The sequence below is a fragment of the Primulina huaijiensis genome, chromosome 17 (genome assembly GCF_012295235.1).
Source record: "Primulina huaijiensis isolate GDHJ02 chromosome 17, ASM1229523v2, whole genome shotgun sequence".
Taxonomy (NCBI): Eukaryota; Viridiplantae; Streptophyta; class Magnoliopsida; order Lamiales; family Gesneriaceae; genus Primulina; species Primulina huaijiensis.
In genome coordinates this window covers 8,151,192-8,173,262 of record NC_133322.1, presented here as the reverse complement: position 1 = coordinate 8,173,262, position 22,071 = coordinate 8,151,192, and the positions used below count along the sequence as shown (strand labels likewise).

Genomic DNA, 22,071 nt, shown 5'->3' with positions numbered 1-22,071 from the left:
GCTTGTTGCTTGCGTAGCGGTCTTTGGCGCGGGCTGCAGGCTAGGTGCTGGTCCAAGTGGGTTCCGTAGGGTCCCTAGGAGGTCTGGTCAGGGGATGGCTCGAGGTGGCTCGACCATGGTCCAAGAAAGTCGAGAGATGGCTCGAAAATGGAGCTAGGGTTTGAAATATTAGCTAGGAAAAAGAAAAGGATTCGAACCATGGTCCACGGGGGTCGGTTCATGGTTCACGAGGGTCTTTTAGGTATAAAAAGTTCGTGTGTAAAATTTGGGGTTAAAATATTAAAGTTTGAATTAATTCGGGAATTAAACGCTTTAAGAATTAGTAAATAAGAAATTAAATAGAAAGTCTCGAAGTTAAGCTAAATAAAAATATTTAAAATTAAATTTAAGATTAAATAATTATTTGGGAAGGTCTAGATTCAATATAAGTAAGAAAAACTCAAAGTCGAGAAATTTTACGTCTAGGGGCTAAACGGTCATTTTACACCTGGATAGTACGAAAAGGGTTGGCAGCGTCCCGAAGGGTCATGACGTATATTAAATGATATTTTATGATGTTTATGATGAAAATACGAGATTTTATGATTTATGGTAAAGCTGTGCAATTTTTACTATTAAAATGTAATTTTTGAAAAGTCATGATATTTTGTGATTTAAAAGGAAAGAAAAAATGTTTTGAAAGATATGAATTGACTGTGACAAAGATGATATGATATATGATTTTTGGGAATATCGTGAGAGAAAAGGCCCAGAGGGAGCTCGTTTACGGGAAAAAGCCCAGAGGGAGCCCAACGAACGTATTTTCATTTTACGACGGTGCCTAGTGCTCGTCCTCATGCGCTATGGTGAGCTAAGACTGATAAGTCGACCAGAGCATAAAGGCTAGTCAATTTCAAATATCAAACTTCATCCAAAATGATAAATGATTGACAGTTTTACGGTTTTACGATTTATGATTTAATTATGATTACAAGCTTATTTTGAATAAAAATATGATTTTAATGCATGTGTTTGTATATGTATTATTTGCTACTCATGTTTAGGACGTGCTGAGTCATTAGACTCACTAGGTTTGAATGCTGCAAGTGATCATGTTAATGCATGATATGTATTATTTTAATGCTGCGGGTGATGATGTTAATGCATGATAGGTTTGAATAAAAAATATGATTTTAATGCATGATATATATTATTTTATGTTTTATTTTGAAGTTATTATGATCATGTTAAAGGTTGGAGATGAATTTTGTTAATTGACGATTTAGGGATTTTTATGCACTTGAGATTTTAAATGTTAAATTATTTTGATTTATGAAATGTTGAGTTATTTTAATGGTGAATTTCGAAATTTGAGGTTCTATAAAAAAAAAAATTAGTAAAGTTTTAAAGTTAAAAATACAGATATTGGGTGGCAAGTGTAATTCACACAATGTAAACTTCTCTGACATGCCGATCTCGATAATTTTCTGTTACAAGACAACGAAGTTCAAAGTTCAACACCTTATCATGAATCATCATGTACTTTCACAGATGCAAAAGATTAGATATCAAATTCCAACCCATCCACGTCTTCTTGTCACTAAGGGGAACAAAGTTGAGCTCGAACATTTCCCTCAAAATGGGTTGGCCCGATTCGCAGAAACCAACAATCTTGGCCACTACTTCTGCACTTTCCTTCACATGTTGCATATCGAGAGGATCGGTCCACAGTTTATTAACAAGCTGCAGTCGCCTCCTCTGTTTGCCTTCCGGTGGAATATCCCATTTCATGTACAAGATCTCTCTTTCTTCCACGGTTAATTTTGAACTCACTCTCTTTGCTAGATACTCTCTTTCTTGTTTAAGAGCCTTGATGCTGCGAAGATAAAAAAATCTTAATATCACAAGCTAATATGCATACAACTAGAAACATGAGAGATGATATGCATACAATACTAAAATATGCTTAAGTTTAATGTGTGAATGCAGAATTAGTTTATTAAAAAGTCTTGGAAAGTACCTTGATGATACTGAGCCAGCAGGGTCATCACCTAAGAGTGCGGGGCTGGCATTACCGAGGTCATCTAGATGTTGCTCCAACCATTTCAACCGTCGAAGTTCGACTTCCATATATATCTGATCAGAAGGATCTCCTCTAAATAACAAATAAAATTGAGTGCGGTGTATGATCGAAACATGACAGACATGCCACAACATTATAATCTCTTTCTTTTGATCCTCAAACACCACGTTCCATGGAATGGATGATTGTCGAACTAATGTTTCTGTGTCATCACTTGAAGCCTCGTTAGCCTCTTCTAACTCCAACACCTAAATTATTGATATGACTTTCGGTGAAGCGGGTTACAAATAAATATATCAAAAGTGAAGGTCTTAAAGAAAATTAATGTGCTAAAGCTGCACTTGATGCAACTTTCATCTCTTACTCGGTATGTAACAAATAAAAATACTTTACTAGATTAGCGTCGACCATATTCTGAACCATCAGTCAATAACTTTTGTTAAAAGTAACTCGCAAACTATACAACCATGCGCATCCCTGAAGGTAATCGACCAGTAGACCACGAATTTCTACATACTGTGATTCACATATTTTGCATCATAAAACTTTATCAGACAAACATTGAAGGTAAATCAAGCTGAATATATCTTGGCGTAATAATCACCTGGCAAACAAGAAGCTGCTTCTGATACTGTAGCTTTGCTACCCGTTCTTTCAGCTCGGTAACATAAGATTTAATGCTTTGAATGTTATCCTCAGTTGCTTTTTTAAACATCCTCTGCATTTTCTTCACATTGATTGAGCTTGAATGCTTTTGTGCAGAACATTTCCCTCCTGATGAGATGCTGCAAGTTTCTTCACTAGTAGGGGTGATGCACTTTTGCCTGGGGATTGCATCATGGACACCACTATTCCTCTCAGGGGCTCTGTTTTCAGTTTCAAGTTCCATTGATTTGCGTGTAGAAGATCTCGCTGAGCAAGGAGATCGTATTATATTAGGCATGTTGGCTGTATTACTTAAAGTAAAAGGGAGCCCTTTTCTCTTTTTTGCAGAAGTCTTTGGGTCTGGAGTCTCCTCACCATTTGGAAGATGCGTAACTAGTTCTTCTATAAATTTCTGAACTTTTTCAAGTTTCTTTTCTAAAACTGAAATGTCGCTTTCTTCGGAGTTCAATCGAGCGATCTCTTCTCTCAATGTAACCTTATCTTTTGTCTGCACCTCTGATGTGCAACTTGCTGCATGCATAACCTTTATTTCTGACAGCATCTTTGCAATTGATTCAGTAGCATCCTGACCTCCAAGCTTTTGAGAAACAACCTCCTTGTGAAGTAGTTCAAGTGCACGATTTGCCTCTTCGCCAAGTTGTCTTTGCCTCGTCTCCAGATTTCTGATTTCGTTAACCAGAACACCTGTAGAAGTCGGTATTTTTCTTGCTTTCTTCCTAATCTTGGCTTTTGAATTGCTTTTGCTGGAAAGCGAGTCATCGTCGTTATAAGAAAGACGTTTAACCACATGACATGAAGGCCCTTGATGCTCTGATGCCTGAAATGAACAAAGATTGCTCAAAGAAAAGTGTTCCCTGTTAAAGACGAAAACAAAACAGAGACGGGCATGTGGATGTCTAGGCAAATGAGCGGAAACAGCCCAGATGTCTGCAAACAAATTATACGTCATCTTGAGATAAAGTTAAACTATTTAATACACACTTGTCATCCATGCATATAACATCCTGAAATGAAAATTATTTTTGGTTGAAAAGATATAAGTTAAAACACTTGCATCTATGTATATAACATCATGAAATGAAACATTATTTTGGAATAAAAAGATCTGATGTTAGAATGAGGGGAAGACAGCATAGCAACGCATAAATATACCTTTCGCTCTTTGTGTGAACTTCTTTCCAACTCAAGCTGAGATTGAACCTGGTCTCTCTGACGCTTCAGCTCATGAATCTCTCTCTCCATCTGTATATGTAAAATTGTCATCCAAATATGTAGGAAGATAAAATATCATCCACTATTGAAATACGTGAACTCCCTCCACTAATGTCTTCTCAATTTGCTTTCTCTCCAAATAAAAGACCAATTGACCTCCCAAACCAGCTAATATTTTTTAATGGAAGGAATGCTGATGCCTGAACCAAAGACTAAAATGATTTGATGGAAGAACCAAAGACTAAAAGATTTGACGGCAGAATGCCAAGGGACTAGAGTTGATGGTGTGGATGCACATTTTAGAAACTCTCACATAAAACCAGGCACATTACCAGGAAAATTGACTGGTGAAAAAGTTCAGCTTATTTAAAGAAAGTTTCAGGGTACCACCTGCAGTATTTTCTTTTCCTTTTCCCTCAACAAAGACCTTAAGGATGAAGAATCAGACAATTCAGGGTTTAAAACCTCTGCTTCAAGTCTGGCAACTTCTTCTTGCAAATGCTTTACTAGTTGCTTCTTTTCAACAACCTAGATGAATAAAATAACTCTCAGCTCCAAACCTCAATACACGTAAGTGCACATTTCAGTTATTATTGCTGTAGTACTGAAGACACCATCTGATAAGCAATCTGTTAAGTTGGTGATAACACTAAACATTTGCATAGGAAATCAGTAAACCTTATTTTGTTAAAAATAAAAAAGATGATATTGTTAAATTGTACATGCAAATCAGTACTTCAATTTATGCACCCTCCAACTGTTTTTTGCAATGGTGACGCTATGCATATTTAATAATGTTTTAGATTCTCTTATATATAAGTTAAAGAACACTGCTGACAGTATGTTTTAAGTTATCACACGACATTCTAATGTAATGATCTAATTCATCTTTTCACTTGAAAAAGGGTTCAAAAATCAAAGAGAGAGACAGTTGATAAACATTGTTCTGCTTAACTATGGATTCCAATATTAACCTCACCAGAAACAAAAAATTGAATGTGGAAACATAATGCACTTCGCATGAGATACATAGAAAAAAAATGTTATATGAGATGAGAATTTTTTCTTACCATGTTTACTCGGGCAGTATTTGTTACTTCCTTTGCACTTGTAGCAAATAAAAGTGTGTTTCTTGATTGCTCTACATGGCTCAAAGCAGGGCTCATTGTGCAAATTATTGCTGTTCTGGCGTTTCCACCTAGTGAAGTCTGCAATATCCTCGTGAGTTTAGAATCTCGGTAAGGAATGTGGTTACTTTTCTTTCCACCACTGCAAATAAGCATACAAAATAGGAATATCATCAGGTTAGTTTGTCTTTTTATTGAACCTCTACAAATTAATTGCCAAGGCTTTTTGAGCGCAAAATTAATGAGAGTTAATAAGTAAGCAACAGAGTGCCAAGAGCCTCTGTCTCAGTCTTGAACGGATTCTCCCCTTAATGAAGAGGTGACTAGTTTGAATTCCCCACTGCATTGTTGCGTATTTATAAAATATACATAGTGGAGTAACAAAATTGTTGTCCCATTGATGAACATAAATACAAGTTTAACAATATAAGGTACTTAGTTGGCAAGTTTTTTTACTGAACATGTTTGAACTTCAGTATCACACATCATATTTTTGCTGTTTGTTTTCATATAATATCCAAACCTTAGCTTTCTGATGACAGTTGTCAATGTCAACAGGCTTCTGTTGATATGACTTCCTTCTTTCAGCCTTGCACCATCTGTATTTGTTTGAGCAGCACGTTCACTACCAGCTAGATCCACAAGATTCTGTAATTGTTATTGAATTTAATACTGAACAAGCAGTTATCAATGAGACAAAGATCTCAAGAGAGATAAAACAATACTAACCAAACTGGCAGAAAAAGATTTCACACTCTCTGAGTCTTCTCTGAGACTACTCTCGATGGTCTGAAAAATGAAGGTGGAAAACAAGGCATTCATGTGTCAAATATGCTACACATATTTGAACGAGGCGATGATGCTTTGCTAAACTAAGTACATAAAGAAAAAACCAAAAAGGACATTGGGAACTATAAGTGACTGGAAACATGGATGCAACATGATGGAAAGCATGTCCCGGGAGTTCAAAGTGTAAAGTGGATGGATAAGGATCTATTCTCTGGTATATGAGATGAAGATCAAGTATATTTCATTAAGGAAAGAATTACATGCGTATGGGTCAGTGTCATTTACTCAGAATCATGTGATTGAAGTAGCTGAAGCTTACCATCCTAATTATCTGATGTGACCTCGAGCTTTTATCATTTAGAGCAGTTTCACCAACCTGCCTTTGAGCTGCGAGAACAAGCGACTGTCAGATGATTTATCCTGGGTATAATTTTGACGTAATAAAACATTACAATTTCTCGAAGACGCAAAAAATTGGGGAATAAATTTGTTTGGAGTACAAAATATGCACTTCGAAATTTAAATCCTCCTCTTTTTTCAAAAAAAAAAAAACGAGGAAAGAAAATTAATTTATGTATTACCTTCACAAATGCTTATTAGATACCTCAGATGTTGAGCATCTTTCACGACCTCCTCAATCAACTTATCTATAAAGGTTCCTCTCTGCACATATGAGAAACATTTCAGACACAAAATAAGAGAGATCAAATGAATAACTTAATATTGGTGTTTTCACCTCGGGATCATCCAACAGGCGAAGTGATCCAGACTCTCTGTTCAAAAGATCTACCACAGTTTCATTATATATTTCTAAAGCAGAAAACTTGAGCACAAAATCCCTCTCTGGAGTCTGTCAAAGACAATAAAGGGTAAGACCACATAGATTGATTAAAACAAGATTCTCAAATTATATAAATACATAAATTTTCAAACTAATATATCTTACAAATTTGATGTGTTCATAAATGTCTTTGACAGCATGTTCCATCACACCCCTCATGGTGAAAGTCTTTCCACTACAAGTCTGCCCGTATGCAAAGATTGTCGCTGCACAAACATTGTAAAACAACTAATGGAAAGGCAACAAAATTTATAGACATACAGTCACAATTCACCATTAGTCTTTTACCATTAATTCCACTAAGAGCAGACAAAGCAACATCCTTAGCACCTTCTTCATAAACTTTCCAGGTAGGGCAAGCAGGATCAAAAACTTTATCTGGAAAACACGAACATTTACTTTAAGTTGTTAAGAAGTGATATGGATTAGCAGTTCATCCACAAGTTTATGATTAGAACAAATGTAGCAAGCGTTTCCTTAAAATTATGTAAAATATAGTTCATCTACCAAATGTGTATGATCCAGCATGCCGCTCGTGGTATAGATTCTTTGAAGCAATGGTATTTTCATCAGTAATGTCCCATGCAATGAGGTCATAAGAGGCTTGTTCTTTTGAACTCAATGGCCGCATTCGAACGGTCACTAAAATATTCTCCACCCTGACTTTTGTACTGCCAGGGGTGCATAGTGGCATCCTCCTGATCTTGGATGACGGTGTCACTGATGATCCTAATGTCATCTTCATCAAACCGAAGCTCTCCTACCAAAATTAATCTCTAAAGAAAAATAAAAATTATTATAAAATAACCAGGTACTTGTCGCAAAATTCACTTGCAAGCGTATATTTTCGTGGGCAGGGAAATTCATCTTTTTACTGATGGAGCAGGAAAAAAAATTCAACAGAACCCATTTGAAATCCATATTGCCGTCCTTGTTTTTCCAACAAATAAATCAATTAAATATCTTGACAACAAATACAAAATTAACCAGTTGGTTAAGATTCACTACATAGCAGATACCTCATATCCGTGATCATAAATAATAAATACTGGGGCGCAAAGAGTTAAAATTCAAAGAAGTGCGCCAAAAATGAGATTACAGTTTTTTCGATAGAAGATAATCATCAGGAAAATCACAATAATCGAACTGCCTCTAAGCCAGAACATCAAATTAACAGAAAAAAATATAACACTCACAATATACCAAATGGTTCTTCTGAAGCAGATAAATACATGAAGCAGAACAATAAATCTCTAAACTACAAAGAAATAAAAATAGATGAAATTTTTGAATAATACACTTAATTTTTCAGAAATTAATCATGCACTTACCTTCAAAAAAAACCCCGAACTTCTTGAAATCACCTGCAAGATTGACCGTTGTTTGCCAAGATTCTGGAACAATGTTCAACAAAATCAGTTTCTGTGTACTTTACATTCCTTTCCAATTTTAAACAAGCACGAGAATTCGTTGATTTTCAGGAAAATTCCTTCGAAAGAGCTCCTGAAATGAGAGGAGTTTCTGTATTTCTTTCCTTTTTCTTCTTTTTTAAATTTGGGAAGACGAATCGAAAACGGCTAGTTTTTAGTGGGATTAAATGTTGCCGTTTCACCTGAAGAGTAATTTGAAATGTGGGCCTGCTGGGCTTAATTGTAAAAGTCAACCCAAGTTTATTTTTAAGCCCAATTAGTTATTAGGAAAGCCCACGACCTTGTAGGCTGTTTGGTTTTTAGTGGACATATATGTTGTCCACTAATCATGCTGACTCTTGTACACATTGTTTAGGTGACACTCATCTATTGAAAGTGATGAATTATATCAAAATTGTATATTATTATGTGAGTGACAAATCAACGATAGTCAAATAGGAGAACATAATATCAAATTATATATATAATGCAAAATAACATGGCTATTTAGTGATAAAATCTGATGTATTAATAGTGTCTAATAGATTTTTTTTAATTGAAATCTCTGTAAAACTTGTGTTATTTATTTTTAGTGTATTTCATATGGCCATCCATTCAAACATTTTTCCTTGTTGTTTCTTGAAGGGAAATATAATTTCCGTATTAAATTTATTTCCCCAGATCAATTTTTCTTTGTTGATATGATTTTGAATGAGGAACGGAAGAGTTGGAACAGGAGCAGTTCTGGGACTGGAGAAGAATGGAAGGAAGGATTAATAATGCCGGATGTCACCGACGTCTCGGTCTCGGGGCGTGACATTTAAGTGGTATCAGAGCCGCCGGGTTCATAATCCGGTTGGGAGTTTGATAGACAAAATTTGGCGAAGTCAAATTTTGGCAAATGTCCGCCTTTCTATCCAAATCATTCTGATACATCATACTCATCTCTGTTTGTTTAAATATTCAAATTCAAGTTATTGCCATAATTGGATGACTTATACTTTCTCCTAGAATCTCGAAATTCAATCTCATATAAGTGCTTTCAATCTATGCAAAAATTGCTAAACTTCCCACTTTTGTAAAATTCCACTATGTTCGATCCAAATAGCTTGCTTATCTGATAATGTAACTTTGATCCCTTTTTCATTCGATATGTATTGGAAATGACCACCCCTCGTACTCGTGTTCAAGCCACCCTTCGCATCCGTCAACTTACCATTGAAAACAAAACACGAGAGATTGCAACCTAAAGGCTCAACTCGCTAGAGGAAAACAAGAGAAACAAGAACTCATGGAGATTAAGAACTTGTTTCAAAATGATATACAACGTCTCACCCATTACCTTGATCGAGCAAAGAGCCAGCTCGCCCTAACACTACGTAACCCATCTCACGTGGTATGACTAGTTTCCCCTAATCTAAAGTTGTTGGAATTATAATTTCGGAGTTTGACAAATTAAGTGTGAAAAGATTGAAGAATTGATCAAGACAACTGAAGATAATTGAACTGAAGATGTGTAACTGATAGTTGTCGAACTGAAGATTAATGTGCCAATTATTAAAGGCAACTGAACTCTTCAAAGCTAACTGAAGCTGTGTGGTCAACTGGACGATCAGTTGAGACAGATCAGTTACACAGCAATCAGTTAATCATATCAGCTATAAAGAGTCAATTGATAAATCAGCTTGATACGTCATCAATTAAAGAACGTAGCTATCAAGCGACAATTTGTACATAAGCAGACTGCAACTTATAGTGGGAATGTTGCATTTCATAAAAGCTACAGTGTATGATTGTCAGCAGAAAATTGACGTGTTTAACGGATATAGAGATTCAAATGCATTCATTATTACCGTTGGAAGCAAAAGATATAAATAGCCGAGAAGATCAGCTGAGAAAGAGTTACGCTACCGAGTTACACATTCAGTTGCCAAGTTAGCAAGAACTCTGCGTATATTCATTCTAAGTTAATGTAATGACCCGATTTAATTATATGTTATTTGGCGATAATTAAGATTAATTATTTTAAATTGAGGAATTTAAAATAATTAAGTCAAATAATTAAATCATGTGTTTAAAACATGTATTAGAACATATCGGTTTATAGACGATATTAAAATGCATATTTAAATTTTATAGCACATGAGAGTTGGAATAAAATAGACCGAGTCAAGTTTCGAACCCCAAATAAATAAAAGATAAACACTATATATATATATGATAATGATAATACACACTCTCTCTCACACACTACACCTATTCACACACACGAATCCACTCTTTCTTCCCGTAACTTTATGTACAAATCTTCAAACCCATTTCGCCACGTTTGATTGTCGATTGTTGCCGCATCGATTGCCGAAAAATTCAAATAAATATATGGTTTGAAAGCTCTCGACGAGAGCTACATTTTGGTACCCATATTGAAGTGTTTCTCGACACTTTTCGAAAACCCGTCGCCTCTTTCTCCGCTGAATCGTCACCGTACGTCGCCGGAGTTGGGNGAGGTATAAATTATGATTCCAGAAAGGGTTTAAGGGTTGCTCCATTTTTTGTTAAATTTGATATCAATATTGATATTGGTTATATTTTTTGATGTAGGTACAAACTTTGAGTTGAATCGAGGTATCGATCAAAGTTTAGAAATCTTTTAGCGATTTTCAAAATATTTAATTAGATATTTTGAAGTATTGAGATGTAGAAATCGAGTATTAGTTTGTTTGATGCCTTAGAATTATTAATTATAATTGTTAGACAATATTATGTAAAACTTTGATATAAAATGTAAAGTTTAGGAAATTAGAAAAGTTAGTCGCTTGAAAGAATCTTTTGCGACAAATTAAAATAAAAATGATTTATTTTAGACATTTAAGAGAATATTGAGATTTTAGACATTTAAAATGTCTAAATAGTTGAATTTAAATGGTTGTGGAATTTTTATATGATAATAAGACCATTTAAATTAATATTCATGTGATTTGTCTGAGTTGGCATTTCCAGGACTTTCTTGAGGATTTAAGATACTGGTAAATTAGTTGAGGTACGTAGAGATCAGTTATTTTCACGATGTCTGACAGAGACATCTGATGATCCTGTGTATGATTTATGTGCTATTTTTTTATTTATGTGATATTATATGCTGACTCGCCTATTATCAGTTGGTAATTGATGTGCAAAAAAAATAAAATATTTTTTTTGTTCACACACATTTTATTTTAGTTAGACACATCAATACCACTGAACATATCATATTGAGCCTATCTGTTATTGAGATCTAGTTATATTTCGGTTGAGATCCGTTATATATATGATATGATATGGTGTTCTGGAGATGTTTGGCTACCTTGATTCGGTCCGGCTTAGGTAGTTGCTGGCTTCGAGGCTGGGCCATATCCCAAGCACGGTCCGCTGAGTCGTGGACCAGCTCGAGTATATATGTATGATTGTTGATATCGATCGTTTGACTCCTGATATCCTGATATCTTGCACCTATACATGCATTGCATTCATGCATGGCATCATTTCATTTCTATGTCATATACCGTGGTTTCTTGATGTCTCGTACTGGGGTTTCTGACCCGCGAGAGGGGGCTGTCATGTTATTTGTGTGTGGACATGACAGGTGGTACAAGTGGTTCGACCTCAGGTGCTCGAGAGGAAGCCTCAGGAAGTACAGAGCTCCTTGAGAGTGGGTTCTGTTTTATTTAGGTACTACGCGGTGTTGCTATCTCCCAGTTACTATATGTATATATTTGGAGGATTGTATTATGGTATTATCAAGCCTTGTCGGCTCTATGATATTTTGGTTTGTATTTGTCATGATTGTGTGTCTGGCTGACACATGTTTATGTTGTTGTGTTTATTGAGGGCATATGTTGTTTATTTTGAGTATTTGATTTTCTGGTATGTCCTATTTATGGAAGGTCATGCCGAAATTTTTATAGGTCCAAACGAAAATTTTTAACTCATTTTTCGCTGTTTACTGATTAATCATGATTGCATATTAATAAATTGTGATTAGGATAACGGGCCCTCACAGTTAACCTTCGAGTTAAAGCTCTAAAAAGCTCACGTTTATCATACATATTGATAGCTTTCAGGCTATATTTTGAGCTTAAACACAAACATTCATTGTTGTAATATTCGATCTTTTAGAGATAAGTTGTGCTTAGAAATTACATCAGCTGAGTACTGATAAAATTGTATTGATACTAATAGAAAGGGTGACGTAAGAGCGTTTAAAGTCTCCGAACATCCACAAATCTTGCGTTTTTTATTCTCAGTTTTATTCTATCTGTCATTCAGTTTATTTTTACACTTTCATTAGTTAACTTATTGACATTGACAGCAAGATTCGTGAATTCAGTCTATCACTAAACTGATTTATCCATCGAAAAGTTGTGAAAATTGTCAAGTGTTTATTCAACCATACCTTCTAAACAATTTGTCACACCCAACCGATCCTAACAAGTGGTATCAGAGCAGTTGAATCTTGTTTCTGAATATTTCCATCATTACATCTGAATACCATGTCTTCCTTCAATAAGATTCCAATGTTCTCCAGAGAAAAATTCGTTGATTGAAAGATAAGAATGCAGGCTCATTTAGCTGCACAAGACGATGATGTGTGGTACTTCATAACTGACGGACCAATGAGAATAGTGAAAGCAAATACTGTTGTTGCCATAACTGATGGTGCACCACACCGCATCGACAAACCACGTGAAGAATGGACAAACTTATAAAGTGTGACACTTTATTGCTGACTGTCCAAAATTAAAGAAGGACAGTATACATTCAACAGAAAAGAGAAGAAATGAGTTGAATTCAAAAAAAGAGAGAGGAATGATAAAAGATCATTCAAGAATAAAGATGAAGTCCTGTTTTTTATTCTGAGATTCTTTTATTCTTTCATTCTTTGTACGAATCTGTACAGTGAAAGATTTTTCAATAAAAGATTATTTTATCTACAAAAGTTCAGTTTGATAAGTTCATAAATTCTAAGTTTTGTCAAACACCAAAAAGAGAGAAATTGTTGGAATTAGAATTTCGGAGTTTGACAAATTAAGCGTGAAAAGATTGAAGAACTAATCAAGACAACTGAAGATAACTGAACTGAAGATGTGTAACTGATAGTTGCCCGAACTGAAGATTAATGCGCAAATTATTAAAGGCAATTGAATTGTTTAAAGCTAACTGAAGCTGTGTAGTCAACAGGACGATCAGTTGAGACTGATCAGTTACACAACAATCAATTAATCCTATCAACTATAAAGAGTCAACTGACAAATCAGCTTGACTCGTCATCAGTTAAGGAACGTAGCTATCAAGCGACAATTTGTACATAAAACGACTGCAACTTGTAGTGGGGACGCCGCATTTCAGAAAAGCTACAGTGTATGATTGTCAGCAGAATGTTGATGTGTCTAACAAATATAAAGATTCAAATGCATTCATTATTACCGTTGGAAGTAAAGCCTATAAATAACCGAGAAGATCAGCTGAGAAAGAGTTAGTTACCAAGTTACACAGTCAGTTACTAAGTTAGCAAGAACTCTGTGTATATTCATTCTAAGTTAACCTTCGAGTTAAAGCTCTAAAAAGCTCACGTTTATCATACTTATACATAGCTTTCAGGCTATATTTTGAGCTTAAGCACAAACATTCATTGTTGTAATATTCGATCTTTTAAAGATCATTTGTGCTTAGAAATTACATCATCTGAGTACTGATAAAATTGTATTGATACTAAGAGTTTCAGTTTTGGCAGTGTTAAGTCCAAACTGAAGTGAGTTTACACAAAGTGTTGTATAAATCAAAGTCTTTTAGTAAATATCATATCCTTGAGATAAAAGGGGTGACGAAGGAGCATTTGAAGTCTCCGAACATTCACAAATCTTACGTTCTTTATTCTCGGTTTTATTCTATCTGTCATTCAGTTTATTTCCGCACTTTCATTAGTTAACTGATTGACATTGACAACAAGATTCGTGAATTCAGTTTATCACTAAACTGATTCATCCATCAAAAAGTTGTGAAAATTGTCAAGTATTTATTTAACCTCATCTTCTAAACACTTTATCACACCCAACCGATCCTAACAAAAGTTGATAGTAAGGATTGAAACTGAGAAGAATCTTGCTAACTGATCTCGTCATCAACATGAAGACCTTGCTAGCAAGCAAGAACGTTAAATAGCCAAGCTTCATGGTGCTATGGATAGAATGCAAGAACAAAATGACTATATGCACCTTGTCGTGGAAAACAAGGAAGAAGAAGAAGAAGAAGAAGCACTTATGGTTGTATTGGAAAAAGAACAATAATGATGGAGAGATAATAAGGTAGGCTAGACTGGTATTATGTTTATATGATACGAAAAGAAAGAATTGTAACATTTCTTTGGGAATGTACAAAGATAAGTTGAAATATATTTTTGGGAATGTACCTATCAGATATAAGTTGACTTATATTTTTTAGAATACAGCTATCTAATATAAGTTGACTTAAATATTTGAGAATTTATTTATCGAAGATAAGCTTCTGACTTAAGATGAAATGTTTAACTCGGGGATAATAAATTATTTATGAAAATTTGAGATAAAAATTATATAAGCTTTAATATTCAGATGTAGAAGTTGATTTTTGTGTCAATAAATAACGATATGTACATTAAATTTGAGATGCTAAATGCTAAATTTAAATATGAAGGATTTTGTAATATTTTATGAAGGTAAAAAATAATATCTATTAAGGAAATTATATTATTTTTAGGTCACTTCTTTATGAAAATAAAATAAGATATTGATGGGCGTCGAGGAAGTATAGCATACATAATAAGTTCTGACTCTTCTTATAGTACAGAAAAAGGGATGATTTGAGGATAAAGACATCCAACGAAACTTGTTAAAGCATGCAAGGCTTATAGACTTAATTAAAGAAAGATTTAGTAAAAGAAGAATTGTTTGAGAAATTATTTTCTTCCGTACAAGGTTGAAATTTTTTTTTAACTAAGTTATAATTAATGAGACTTAATTCAATATGCTGATAAGGAGTTATGTTCTAAGATTCTATATTGTTTTAAGTTTTGAGATAGTAATCGTGATAATTTTAAGATAGAATGAAATAAGTATGGATACACATATATTAAGTGCCGATTTTATTCAGTATACTATGGGAATTGATTGATTGGACAAAAATCATGCAATGGTAGATTGCCGGGGTAAGAATGCCAAACTCCAATCCAAGAATAAATCGTATTTCATGGCAAGGATAAGGAACATAAATCCTTTCTTTATGCTTCTCAGACTTAGAAATCCATGGAGTATGGCTAAGAAGTCTAACCAGCGATAATGAGAAAAGAAAAAGAAAGAATTGAGCTCAAAATATAAAATATTCATGTGGTACGAGAGCTTCAGAAGCGTTACTTTGAATTATCTCAGACTGTGAAGTAGAATTCGAAAGTAACTTCATAGCTCGTGCTGCACCAATATCTAAGGAACCATAGCGAATGGCTTCAGTTGAACTCAATGAGCTAAAAGATCAATTCCAAGAATTTTTAGACAAAAACCAATCAGACCAAGTGCCTCTCTTTGTGGAGCTTCAGTCTTATTGGTACAGAAGAATGGTGAAAGTACAAGATAATCTATCGATCTACAAAGAGCTCAATAAGATCAAGAACAAATGTCATCTTTCAAGTATAGATGACCTTTAAATAAGTTAAAAGGATCTAAGTCTTTTCGAATCTCGATCTAAGGTCAGGCTACCACAACTATAACTGAAACGACCTCGACCTTTTTTTTTTTTTATCATAAATCATAAACTCGAAAATACTAAATAAAATAACTTAAAATTTTCATAAATCATAATTAATCAACCTTTGAAATCTCAAGTGCGTAAGATAAATCCCTAAATCGTCAACTAACCAAAGTCATACGCCGACCTTTCAAGAAGATCAACTAACAATAAAATAAAGCATAAAATATCTCTAACAAATTCCTTAACATAAATCCTTTAAATCTTTTATAACAAGCTAGTACGGAAACATAAAGGTCTCTCGGGAGTGTACTGCAACACTCGATCCACTTAATCATCAACGCCTCCCATAAATCATCAAATCCTTCATCATACAAATCTAGTGAGTCTAATGACTCAGCACGTTCTAAACATGAATAACAAATAATACATATACATTCACATGCATTTAAAAATCATATTTTTATTTAAAATAGATTTAAACATAAATAAACCATTTAAAATTATTTTGAGCATAAATAAATCATTTTAAAAATATCTTTCAAGCATATATCATAAAATCATTTTAATCGTAAAGCTTTCAATCATTTATCATTTTTGGTGAAATTTGATCCTCGAAATTGACTAGCTTTAATCCTCCGGTCGACTGATCAGTCTTCAGCTCCACATGGTCCATGGGGATGGGCACTAGGCACCGCCATGAAAATACGATCGTCATGCTCCTTCTGGGGCCTTTTCCCTCACGACATCCCCATAAATAAAATTTTAAGTTCACCGTTCCTTCTTAAAACGGATTCCCCACCTATCCTCTTTATCACAGTCAATTCACATTCCTCAAAATATTTTTCTTTTTCCTTTTAAATCATAAAAATATCATTTCCTTTTCTTTTAAAACGTAAAATAGCATAGCTTTTCAAAAATAGCATTTTAAACAGCAAAAATTGCACAGATGTACCATAAATCATAAAATCTCATATTTTCATAAAAATCATCATTTTAAATCATAAAATATCATTTATCATGCATTATGATCCTTTGGAACGCTGCCAAGCTTTAACGTATTTTTTCAAGTGTAAAATGACCGTTTTGCCCCGACGTAAAAATTCTCGATTTTATCTTTTTCTTACTTTTAATGACATGGGTTTATTCCAAATAATTATTTAAGCTTAAATATAATTTTTCATAATTTTATTCGGCTTAATTCGATGTTTTTCGATTAATTCTTTAATTAATTATTCGAGAAACAATTAAATCCCAGATAAATTCAAAACTCCATATTTTGATCCCAAATTTTAAACATAACATTTTATTACCTAAACTACCCTTTTGAGCCATGAACCACACCCGTGGACCCATGGTTCCAATTTTAGTTTATTGAATCTCGAAATCGACCCTCACTCGAACACACCGAGCCGTCTCCCAAATTACTAGAGCCATGGTCAAGCCACCTCAAGCCAAACCCAAGCCAACCCATCTAGAAACCCTACTGACCAAGCCCAGCCCCTAGAACCAGACCCTAGCTCGCACAGACACCCCTGGAACCAGACCCCAAAGCTGCGCATGGTTGATACTCATGCCTATAGACTCCAAGCAGACCTAGGACACTTCCAGCCGAGCCACCCCCGAACAAACCTGACCCTAACCAACCCTGGACCACGCCCAGACCCAACCAAGCCCAGCCCAGACCCTTGAACCCACGCACGAGCCACCTGCAAGCCTGCTGCCCACAACAGCTGCGCGAGTTGCACTTCATGTGTCCTCCACGTTTGGCTCGAGCCACGTCGAGCCACCCTGTACCAACCCATGACTCAACCCCTGGCCAACCTCCCTAGACCATACTGGACCAACCTAGTCCTCCCAAGCCCTAGCAGCGAGCCACTAGTTCGAAAAACCAGCAGTTGCATGCGCATGGAGCTTCCCTCACGTTTGCTTGAGCCACCAACGAACCCAGCTGCACCGACCCTTGGCCCAGACCTTAACCCTCTTCCTTAGACCCTATAGGACCAACCACAAGCCACATAGCCCTAGCAGTGATCCTCCTTGGCAGCTACCAACCCATCTTGCTCGCGTGAGGTGTCCATGCTCCACGGGACTCCTCCAAAGTTGCAACCAAGGAGTCCTAGCCATGCTAGGACTCTTACTGACCCTGACTCAGACCCACGTCCTGTAAGAGCCCTCCTCCAGACCTGGTAGAGCCCCATGACCCCATGCACCCTAGCCAACCCCATGACTCAAGTGCAACCCCAAGCAAACCTTCGGTTCTTCTCCTTGGCAATACCTACGGTTCCAGCTTGTTTTTATATTGATTTTCCTCATGCTTTAATCACAATTCATTCATATAAAATTCCACATTGGCAGCGTACTCGTTGGATTCAAAAACATTTTTAAAACAAGCGTAAAATCGTGAAAACATTGAAAATACGTAACATATTGTAAAATAATCGAACACCCATATTTGTTTCATGCATAATCAATTAAACACGCATATTATGATTTGTATAATGTTTTAAAAAGTTTAGAAAACATTCCATTGCGTTTATAACGCTCGAATATGTGATCGTCTGCGAGGAAGGACGAACGAGCGACGAAGACTCCTAACTTTTCTTTCCTTGTAAATTTCGAAAGTATTGTGTGTGTGTGTGTGTGTGTGTGTGTGCTATGAGATTTCGGCTGCCACAAGGTGAAAATATGGTGTTTTGAAAGCTTAGGAGTCCTATTTATAATTTAATCAACATGTTAATGGGCTTGAGTTTTGGGCTTGTAAGCTTAAGGATAATTGGGCCTACTTTAAATAATTAAATTGGGTCCAATAACTCTTATTTCATTAAAACATAAAAGTTTATAAAATTAGTTTCCCATAAATAATATTTTTGATCTTTTAAAACTCCTTGTTTGCCTAAAACCGGCTTCCAGAGAAAAATCGAGCTCGACTCGTAAAATAATTCGACCTCTAAAATTTTTAGGAAAATTAAATCATTTTTAATCATATTAGGAAACCTTAAAAACATTTAATGAAAAATAATTATTCTTGTCTTGGTCGTCCCCGGTCTCCTTTTCCCTGCCTATTATCGAATATTTGAGAAAATCCTTCAATTTCATGAAATCATGTCATATAATCATTTAATCATGTAATCATATTTTTAATCATTTAATAAATATTATGCAAGTATTAAAAGTAATTAAATAAAAAAATTAAGCAATTAAAATAATTTTTGCATGCATGTGGTTTACTCGCTTCTAAGCTAGTATTAGTGTGGGGACCCGGACGCTAATCATGTTCTTAATCATCATTGGGACAATTTAATCAATTTTAACAAACAGGGTCTAAATTTTTTTTTTTAAAAATACAAAGCGAAAACGTAATGTAAATCAATCCGAAATACATATTAAACGTAAACCTACAAATCTTGTATTGTCTATAATAATTCAACTAGGTTCAACGACATATCAGTGATGAATCCTAATTTACTTCTGAGCCGGGATCTCCACGCTAACTAGTCCTGTCTCGTTCTCTTCATGACCCAGATCATGTCCCACCTGTTGTCATGCACACATACAAACAAGACAACAGCCGGATAACTCCGGTGAGAATTAAATTCCCAGTATAAACCAAATATACATGTATTCATATAAACAATATAAAAGCATGCATCAGATATACATACATGTATCTCAATCAAGACATGAATCAATACTCTAAACAAGTACCAAAATCAGGAATATAATTCAATATCAAATAAGGAATCACACTCGGTGACTCTCAGACTCAAACTCGACTCATTTCTAATCTAGGGATCCCGATCTGAATAAGAACGCAACAATCTCCCACCTACTCTCCCGATCGTGGTGGCGGTACGTTCTTATTTACGGACTTTGGTCCTCTCTATATCGATTATCTACAATAGAAGTCGCTCTTCTTCTAAGCACATCGATATGACCAAACGTCCGGTGTCTTGGCTGTTCTGCCAAAGACGAGGTATATCTACCTGAACTCTAACTCTGACAATGTGCAATGGGCCATTAACAACTCTGTCCTAATCTGGCCCTTCTGTCAGTGACTCTCACTCAATAGCTATCTACTACTCTATGCTTTTCTATAAATCAATAAACAAAGCATATTCATTCAAATGATATAAATGTATGAAAAGCGATAACATACAAGTATGTGATTTAGGGAAACTCAAGTCCAATCTGACTTAAGTCGATCTCCCGATTCACATTGATTTATACCTTTGTCTTCTCGGTCTGACGAAGACGAAGTCTTGCACTCCAATCTGTCCATACCCAATCTGGCAATGGCAATATCAATATGCACAATATCAATGTACAACTCAATTTAAGGCCTGTTCTGATCAATACTCAAATCAAACACGATCTGATCAATGTCAATCAACATACGGTACAACAATATAATCTCAATCAATACTGAATCTGATCAATAACAATCTACTGATGTTTCGACGGCATAATAATACAATCTCAATAACCCCGTCAATCTCAACATTACAGATATAATACCAGAACTCATAATCTCAAAGATAATACAAATCTGATATCGAATCTCAATCAAATCAACTCCGAAAATCATAACAATTACATAAACACTCTGTTCTTCGATCTGACTTCGATTATATAATGATCAGTATGTCTAGAACACATAACATCAGTCAAATCACAATTCCCCCAATATCATACATTCAAACGATATCAGAATTCGATACAACTTACGTCCTGTTGTAGCTGTCGTCAATAGGGGCACGGTACTGAAGTCGGATTTACAATCGGACGGGCGGATCTTGAACAAATCAAATTTTAAAGTAGGCACGGTTCCCTTGGAGCTTTCTCGTTTCTTTCCTTCTTCTAATTCTAAAGAATGAAGTCTTGTGATATATATATATATATATACTTACACGTTGCATGCTGAAGACAAGTGGTTCATTCCCATGCTGCATGCCGCGCGCATATGCGCCTGGCTTCTGAATTTATCCACTCGCGCACATGCGCGCACTCTCTCCGCGCACATGCGCCACAATCTCTGGAATCAACATTCTGAAATCCAGCCTCTCGCGCAAATGCGCGAGAAGTTCTGTCTCGCACATACTTTTCCCGAGCAACTGGCGCATATGCGCGCACCACTTCCGCGCATATGCGCCAGAATCTCTGGCCTCACTTTTTAAGCACCCACATGCCAACTCACATAATTCAAAATCCAATCGCGAAGTGGTCCGTCTATAATCATATCAATTAATCATCTCAGATTAACAGGCTAAAAATCTCGGGCATTACAATCAGTACTTCTCGAAGAAGGAAAGAATTTCACAATTTACAATGATGCACCAAATGAGGATTGTGATGTGTTCATATTAAAGAGGGGCAAGAAATTAAAAGCATGTGAGCAAAATTATCCAACACATGATATTGAATTAGCCACATTTGTATTTGTGTCAAAGATCCGTAGAATCAAATTATTTGGTACCAAATGTTAGATATTTATCGATCATCAAAGCCTCAAATATCGTTCACACAAAAGGAATTAAACATGAAGCAAAGACGGTGGATCGAACTATTGGAAGATTATGAACTAAGGCTAAAAAGATAGCTGATACGCTAAGCCAAAAGGATTACATAGTGTTATGGCAAGCATTTTGTCCAATAGAGAAACAAAGTTCTTTCCGATTTTGGAAATGTTTTCAAGAAGCTACGGGTACCAAGATCACTCTCAGCACGGATTGTCAATCCAAAACTGATGCATAAACTGAGAATAAAAATACAGGCTCTTGAAAATATTCTTAGGGCATGTGCCATAAACTTCAGAGGAAATTGAAGTAAACACCCCCCCCCCTTTGATTGAATTTGTCGATAACAATAATTATCATGGAAGTATTGAATCGAAGATAAAGCTATCATGGTACCTGAATTGTTCAAGTAACTGTTGATAAAATAATTATCATCTGGGATAAACTCAAGGCAGTACAAGATCGACGAAAGAGCTGCGCTGACTTGAAAAGAAGAACGTTAGAGTTCGAAGTCGGTGAAAAGGTTTATGTCAAGGTTTCACCTATGAAAGGAGTAGTTCGCTTCAGCAAATTCGGAAAATTAAACCCAAGAAACGTCAGAACCTTCGAAATTCTTGAAAGAATTGGAACCTTAGCTTATCGACTAGCCTTGCCACCGGACATGTCAAGAATCCACAACGTTTTCCAAGTTTCGCAA

General features: G+C 35.5%; 1 protein-coding gene across 1 annotated transcript; it reads right to left on the bottom strand.

The window, feature by feature from the left end:
* Positions 1 to 1,421: 1,421 nt before the first annotated feature.
* Positions 1,422 to 8,269, bottom strand: LOC140962321 (kinesin-like protein NACK2). Its single transcript, XM_073421184.1, has 15 exons — positions 8,029 to 8,269; positions 7,205 to 7,473; positions 6,986 to 7,075; positions 6,803 to 6,903; positions 6,593 to 6,706; positions 6,438 to 6,519; positions 6,176 to 6,243; positions 5,797 to 5,856; positions 5,591 to 5,715; positions 5,011 to 5,209; positions 4,331 to 4,468; positions 3,881 to 3,970; positions 2,667 to 3,545; positions 2,000 to 2,310; positions 1,422 to 1,855 (listed from the first exon to the last, which is right to left on the bottom strand). Exons 2-15 carry the CDS (start codon positions 7,440 to 7,442, stop codon positions 1,525 to 1,527), a joined length of 2,826 nt encoding a protein of 941 aa, XP_073277285.1. The 5' UTR covers positions 7,443 to 7,473; positions 8,029 to 8,269; the 3' UTR covers positions 1,422 to 1,524.
* Between the last annotated feature and the right edge of the window lie 13,802 nt (positions 8,270 to 22,071).